At 43.1% G+C, this 7634-nt stretch overlaps 1 protein-coding gene across 2 annotated transcripts in view; it reads right to left on the bottom strand.

Annotated features, from left to right (window-relative positions):
• Positions 1-2243: 2243 nt before the first annotated feature.
• Positions 2244-7634, bottom strand: part of IGF2BP2 (insulin like growth factor 2 mRNA binding protein 2) — a 61718-nt gene continuing 56327 nt past the window's right edge. For both annotated transcript variants that reach the window (XM_081006683.1, XM_081006684.1), the window contains 4 exons: positions 6321-6395; positions 4828-4959; positions 4450-4563; positions 2244-3862 (listed from right to left, as the gene is read on the bottom strand). In XM_081006683.1, the coding sequence (XP_080862809.1) occupies positions 3767-3862; positions 4450-4563; positions 4828-4959; positions 6321-6395 (417 nt within the window). In that variant the 3' untranslated portion in view covers positions 2244-3766. The remainder of the gene's footprint in view (positions 3863-4449; positions 4564-4827; positions 4960-6320; positions 6396-7634) is intronic.

Here is a 7634-nt window from a genome sequence, read left to right as displayed (position 1 = left end):
TTTGAATCTTTTCATCTGATACTGTACTTCATCTGGAAAAGTTTTGAGGTAGTAGTGCTAAGGTTAAAGGAATAACGTTAATAGGTGAATGGGTAGAATTCATATATTTTCTTTCAAACATAAGCAGAACCATAATTTAATGGGTAAAAGAAAACAGCTCTACTAATTTTCTTTCTACAGTGTCTGCATGTCTTTAGTAGGCGGAAGCACATGTTGCATTCTGGTGAGGAGGAAAAGGAAGTGTTCACTAGCATTGCAAGCTGAATGTTAGCAAGTTGTGGTCTGACTACAGAGCACACACAGAAAACCAAACCGAAAGAAATCTAATATCCCACTTCTTTGCTATATTCATTATCTGCTTGTCAATCAGTACAGAAAGAAAAACTAACTCTGGGTTTTAATGTTGTGCAGGCATAGGCAAACTCCAGCCCTCCAGATGTTTTGGAACTACAATTCCCATCATCCCTAGCTAACAGAACCAGTGGTCAGGGATGATGGGAGTTGTAGTCCCAAAATATCTGGAGGGTCGGAGTTTGCCTATCCCTGATGTTGTGGAATGGGAAGAGTGGAAGGAAATTGCAGTGGGCAGGAGAGTATTGTGAGGTGATTGTGGGACAACTGGTCTGTGCCTAGTTCAAGTTTGAAGGAACCTTTTCTCCCCCCCCCCCCAATACTGCAATTCCCCTCTCGACTCATAATGCTGTTATTTAGTGCTTTGACCAATTATTCTTGGAGGCTGGTTATATTTAACACTTTTGCAGATGGCAGTTGTGCAGTACCATTCTGGAAATTGCCCAGTTTTGGCTATAGTTATATTGGACAGCCTTCAAGTGTTGTGCACTTCTGGGTAAGAGTCCTTTATGAATAACTGCATATGCAGCTATTTTGCTGTGTACAAGAGATTTGGTGATGGCTTCCCAGTGTATGCCCATTATTGGAACGTAAGTGACATGGGAACATATGGAAGCTACCTGCATGCTAAGCATGATGAGGCAGTGTGTCCTGTATCGTAGAATATAGTGGATAAATGCAGGTGTGTGGCCTGATTTGTAAGCCTTCTTTTCCTTTAAACAGATGCCTCCATGCACTACTTGTCTGTAGTTTAATTCAGAGAAGGGAAAGCTGCAACACTTCAGGCCAGGTTAAGTCTGGTGAAAGGTGCTTTGGTTCCTCCCCTGAAATATGCCTAGAATTGAATTAGTGATGGCTTAAACGTAAGTTTTGCAGCCTGAATTTATGTTTACAAATACAGCATTTATTTAGCACTTTAAGTGCTCGGTGTACTTGCATGCATTCCCAATAATCCTTACACCACAGTGAGGCTACTCAAGTCTTTGTATCCTTGCATCTCTTAAAACCACTGGGAGGCCATGCCTTAGACATCAGCCCTTTACACACTTACCTGGGACTAAGTCCCATCAAACTGAGGAGCTTCCTTCTGAGGACACTTGTATAGGATCTCTACCACACAAGCATTTAAAATACAGGCACCAGCTGTGGGGTAAGCACTCTTTTTTTTCTTTTAATAACCTGACACCACCACCAGTAAGCCAAAGCATGTGAAATTTTCACAAGTGGGCTTTTCCATCCACTTCCATAGGGCTTCCTTCTCTCTCCCCCCCCCCCCGCCCCAATGTTGGGCCTCCCATCTTGTGCAAGAAGCTGCATATGGGAGCTGATGCTATAGGACAGGTTATATTTAGAGCATAATTGCCTACTGTTAGTTGACACATAAATATGTAGCTATTATGCTACAAAAATAATCGGTTAATCCTGTAAGAGATTAGCCTCTTTGTAAACTGCTTGTTTTAGCATATGTTAATCCTTTCTATCACAGTAAGAAACAAGACGTTGTGTTTGTTTGGCCACTAGCTTGTGCTGGTCCAGTCCTGTTTTTGAGTGTGTGCGTATGTGTCTAATATTCTTCTAAGCTGGTTTGTTAAAAGTTTTCGCCTATGTGGGAAACTAATGAAAAATGATTGCAACCTATTTTCTAAGTCCATAGTGACAAGTTAACTCAAATGATACTTTTGAAGGGTCACTGCAATTCAAATGAGTTTGAAAGTCACCCAGGTACTTCTACAAAGCGCAGCCCTTGTTTCTGCTTCCACCCATTGACCTCACAAGACTGCACAGGATCCCCTCGTTAAGGCCGGGGAGGAAGTAGATTAGGGGAGAGTGCTAGCATACCACCCACTTTCCTATTTTCCTTTTTCTGTTAAATAAAACTACTGAGGTCAGGCTCTTGTTAGCTGGATATATTTTGTTTTTCACAGAACACTGTTTGAAGTAGAGAAACTGGCATTGCAGTCTGTTGGTACAATGGTATGTTCACAGAAACCAGTATAACATCCATCTGTTAGCACAGAAAACTCTAACCGTGTGTGTAACCTGTCAAACTCAGGAGTTCTGCTCCAGTGTCTCTTGCACTTCTATCCTTTATTATTATTATTATGTTCCAAGGCCATTTGCTCTCATCTAGCAGAAGAAGAATACAGAATAGTCATCATGCAGAATGATGCTTTCTTCCACCTGGCAGCTGTCTTTTGCCTAAATTTATTTCCAACTCATTTTTATTAAAAAAATAAAAAAATGCTCCAACTCTCAGTTTTACAAGGCATACAAAATCTCAAAAAGGGACACACAAGAGCAAGGTGCTGAGGTATGAAAACACCTGAGGTAGTTTGTTTGTTTTGTTTTCTTTTTTTTTTTTGAAAAAAAGTTGCAATTTTCATGCCCTGGGCCAACACCATCTTGTCAATCCCATTTAAAAAACCCACTTCCCAAAGTATTGGTGGCAGCATCCTCCATGCAAAATGTACCAAGTGTGCTCTGTTTTCCTGCAAGCTGGGTGAAGGTTCCCCTCCACCCCTTTTAGGAAGCCTAGGTATAACTGAAGCTTGGCATTTTGATAAGCAAAGTGGAAGTTGTGGCTGGGTGGTTCTTTTTGCATCTATGATGTGTTTACTTGGAGCACTGCATTGTCTGGTGGTACAAAAGGAGAGAGTGTATGCAAAAACCAGTTTGAGATCTATGAAGCAAAGAGAAGATCATATGAGCTGGAGAAAAGAAATGCATAGAGATTCCTCTGCTAACGAGACGGTATCCCTTCCGTTGGCACATACAGGCAGCAACCCAATATGGCATGGAGCTGCCATTGGTCTTCCTAAAGTCCTTCTAAATGTTGTTCACTTTGGATTACCAGAGCAAAATTTAAGTGGAATTCCAAAGTCCTCCATGCTACTTTCTGATAGAAATTCAAAATGGACTAGCTTCTTTCCTTTTTAATCTAGAAAAGCCTGCTTTTTCTAAAAACAAAATGCGACTGTTTAAAAAAAAGAAATTAAAGACTGGAGTTAGTTTAGTTAGCTATATTAATTCTAAAATATATTAATGCTGTCCTGTACAGCAGCCCATGCACTGTGTGGGGAAAAAAATGCTTTCCTAGTATGTACACACATGTACAGAAATTATTCTGAATGGGTTTGTCTGCAAAAATTTTTGCCTATGTTAGTCCAACTAAAGGGATAGCGTTTTACTGTTAGACAGACTCCATGTGGGCTGTGGTGTGAGGGAAGCAGTTCCCTGCTGGCTGAAGCCCAACCCCCTCCCACTCCCTGTGTACTGAAAGTCCTCTGCAGAGCCCCAGCTTCTTGGGCAGACTCCAATGCCTCCAGATAGTCTTTGGTTTGCTCCCTGGTCTGGTTATTCTGTCAGGTGTTGGAAGGGCTACATTCATCGGTTGTTGTTGGCTAGCCTTGGAGCCTCATTTGCTGCGCTGCGAGGCAGGGGCTCCCTGAGGGTGTTTCTGTTCCTGCTGTTTCACCTGCTGGACAATTTCCCTGATCTTGCGCTGTGCAGTCTACATGGGGAGAAAAGAACAATTATTATTAAGAGAAAAAGAACAGGCAATCTCGCTATAGCTAGTGGTCAGGAAATGCAGCGAGCCATCTCCCCAAAACGAAAGACCCAGGTGAGGAGCCTCTGTGGTACCCATGGTAAGTATTCCACTATCTTCAGCTGAGCTAACATAAACAACTGTGACTTATGTGAAAGCCCTGCTAAGGTCAGCTTAGATGAAATTATTTCAGTAGCAGTTGTATTCTCTATATTCAGCCAGCCTGACACAAACATGCTTTCAGGCAACAACTCTGAAAAGTGATGTGAGCACTTTCAAAGCTGGAAGAAGCACTTGTTGTTGTTTTTCCTTCAGAAGCTGCTAAGCAGTTTCTGCATTATACTCTTAAGTACCAGAGAATTAAAGTTTCCCCATTTTAGGACCCGTGTGCTATATTTGTCCCTTAACAACTATGAATGTAAATCAATGGCATGTACATGCACATTGACTACACATTTCCATAACTTCCATGTAGCTTCAAGGCTGTCATTTCATTGCTAACGTTTTCATAACTATCCTATTGTTGAATAAGCCATTATAAAATACTGCACCTGACTGGCAAAGAAGTGACCAATGATTTTGACGACGACTTCCTCATTTTCATCAGGTGTTTGGTCACGGGGTACAATTACTTCTGCACTAGTTAAGTTCTGTAGTTCATTCACCTGCAACAGCACAGAAAAAAATCTGATTGGAACTGCGAAAATGTTAAGGCGGAGCAAACATGATTAGATTTTCATGCCACTCCTGCCCTCAAGCAAGCAAATCTAATAAGAATCAGCTCTCATTTTGCTTTTAAGTAACAAGACTCGTCGCTTGGCATCCAATAGAGGAGTGCTCATTTGGGGGGTGAGGTCAAGCTGTTGGACGGTTGCAACCCCACAGATTTTTCTACCTCCCTTGACCCTGATAGCAGCAGCCCCACGTACCGTTTTGCCACCTTTTCCTATCACACGACCTGCTGTGGAGGAAGGCACCTTAATGTGGGCTTCAAGCTTCACTTCTTCTTTCGGATTGAAAAAGTTTTCTTCTTTCAGTTTCCCAAATATTCGTCCTTGGGCCTGGGATCAAGAAAACCAAAAAGACCAGCTGCTAAATTTCCCAGAGTCTATAATTTGTGGTTATAAAGGTAATGTATACTCTAAAAGAACTCACTTTCTCTTTCCAAGGAACAAGGTTCCTGACTAGGAGCTACATGAAAAGTCTCAAACCACTTGTCCTATCAGGACCATGTCCTCTTGCCTGCTGTTCTCCCAGATAGTGTGCAAAAATGAATGTAGCTACAAAGGCACAAGCAGTCCTGTTCTGCTGCACCTAAAATCCAGCCCTAGAAACCAGGACAGACCCATACCAGCTTCTCTACCCTTATTGCGGGGTTAAAAACCCTACCTCCATCAAACAGCCTTTGGGGTCCTAGATCTGTGTTCTTAAAAGAGCATGGCAGCTCTTAGACGCTACAAATAACAGGGTTAGATTCTAATGGTAGCACAAGGCCATGTGTTGTCCTCTTCTGTTGGGCTGCAGCTGTTCTGCTCAAACAGCTGACTTAAGAGTCAAAGCATAAATATGTGCATACTTTAGCACAATAGGACCTTCATCTAATGGCACTCTATAGGAGCTGCCCATATATGAATTTCGCAGGGGGGTGCTGATGAGGCACAAAGTGAGTCTAATCCTCCAGTAGCCTCCTGAACTGAAGAGCGGTGGCACATACTTTGTCGTGTCAACAGACGATATTTGGGGGCAGGGGGAGGGAAAAACAATAGTTTGCTTTTAAAACACTAATATATGTTCTTTGTATCAGGGCCAGTAACAGTTGTAAAGTTCTGCAAGTTTTAAGATGCAGCGGGGCAGGTCGCATTCTCCAGTTGGGATTCAAAGTTTCTTTCACACAGCACTGTTTCTGTTACCCCTTAATAGGACTATTTCCCCAAGTTTTAGAGAAAGTAAAATCCCCTCCAGCCCAACCTCTCCTTTTGTACGGCACTTCTAATTATAGCACCATGAACATACAGGGGTGCTCAGGCAACTGTTTTGGAACTAGCCGATTTAAGCTTTGATCCTATGCACACTTACTGGAAAGTAAGCCCCACAGTGGTCTCACTTATAGGGAAACTGTACCCTGTGATTATAGGATGACACTGTCAAGTTTGAAACAATTGCTGGAAATGGAGAAATATTTAAGGGAAGGCTGGTGGGTGTGGGTATGTGGTGCTCAAAGCTAAGAATGTGGGGCTGTAGGAATCTACTGCTCTCCATATTTTGGGTTTGCAGCAACAGCAGAACTCTACTGGCAGGCTGCTTTAGTTGGGGTTGGCCACTCTTGCCTTCTTAGACAGCTGCTTCCCTCATGTTTTCAGCAGCTGACACAAGCAGGCCCTGATGCCTTGCACTTCATGACACAAGATTGCTATGTACTGACCTTGAATTGTGCTTCTGGAGGCCCAGTGATGATCACCATCCTTTCGCTGGCATCTGGACTCTCAGCTGGTGCAATCTGCAAGTCACAGAGAACACAGCACAGTGCAGCAAATTTGTCCCAGTGGCATTGGCCCTTTGCCCTCCATCAATAACCCTGGTGCAGAGGTTTTGCAACAAGCCCTAGATTACAGGATCTACTTAAAAAGCTTCCAAACTAAAAACAGATACTGCACATGAACTCTGGGCTCCACAATACCAAAGGCTTCTACCTGGGCTCTTTAATTATTGTGAAACGGTAGACTAGTTTACATTCACCTCTGGGTTCTTGAAAGCACCTAGCTTAAAGGTAATGCTGCACCACATTTTGAGCAGGGTTTGATTTTTGGTAGGAGAGTTTCAGTGCCAGAGTTATTGAAACTTCTGTTGAAAAATTGCATTTCTCTCTGCAGCACGACTCCTCCCCTCGCTTGGCAAGTATTACAGCAGGCAATGGGGAGGCATGCTGCAGATTGTGTTGCCAGGTGCCCCCTTCAAGTAGTAGTCTGCACTTTAAAAAAAGAGGAGAAAATGATCCACTGCACAACCTACACGCCTCCCTCCATCTTATCAGATGCTTTACCACTGTTTGCACATAACCCAAGAAACCACTGGAACGGGGAAGTGGGACACACCACCACTATGAAGAGTGTAAAGGGTTGCATATTACACGCACACACCCCGCTTTGGCTCAGTGCTAGTAAGAGAGTCCCCTTAAGGGACACATCCTGTGTTACATTTTTTAGTATCAGGAATGAGCTGCAGGAACACTTCCATGTCCAAAACCTGAAACATACATGAGAGGCAGCCTCTGATAGTACAGAAACAAGGAGTAGTGTTAGAGCCTTGTGTATACCCAGATAGTTTGTGCAGTAGTTTGGGTATATCACAGGCTGCCTCCTAAAAATACAAGCCCCAATAGGCAATGATTCATATGAGCTTTCCCCAACTGGCTATGTATAACCCAAACTTTACTTGCTTGTGTCATGCAGGGCTGGTCAGGCCCACTCAATCATCAGCAAGCCCCAAGAGTAACGAGTCAGTCTCCACTAATGAGTCATTTCCCAAATATATCAGCTGTCCTGGGTGTGCAGCCAGCTGTCTTTTCTAAACCGATAACTGGTTTCTGAGGAGCTGTCCATAGCCAAGATATGCGGCTGGGCACCTCTCCTGTTGATGCATATTCTCTCTCCCCTTATCCAACGGGGCTTCTTTTGTTTGCAGACACACCAGTTGCTGATAGCAATTTGTTTCAACCAGATTTTTGGAATGCTATCTT

This window comes from Podarcis pityusensis (genome assembly GCF_964106645.2).
Source record: "Podarcis pityusensis genome assembly, chromosome: 5".
Classification (NCBI taxonomy): domain Eukaryota; kingdom Metazoa; phylum Chordata; class Lepidosauria; order Squamata; family Lacertidae; genus Podarcis; species Podarcis pityusensis.
The sequence above is the reverse complement of the archived record's forward strand: the minus strand, read 5'-3'. Positions and strand labels throughout refer to the sequence as shown.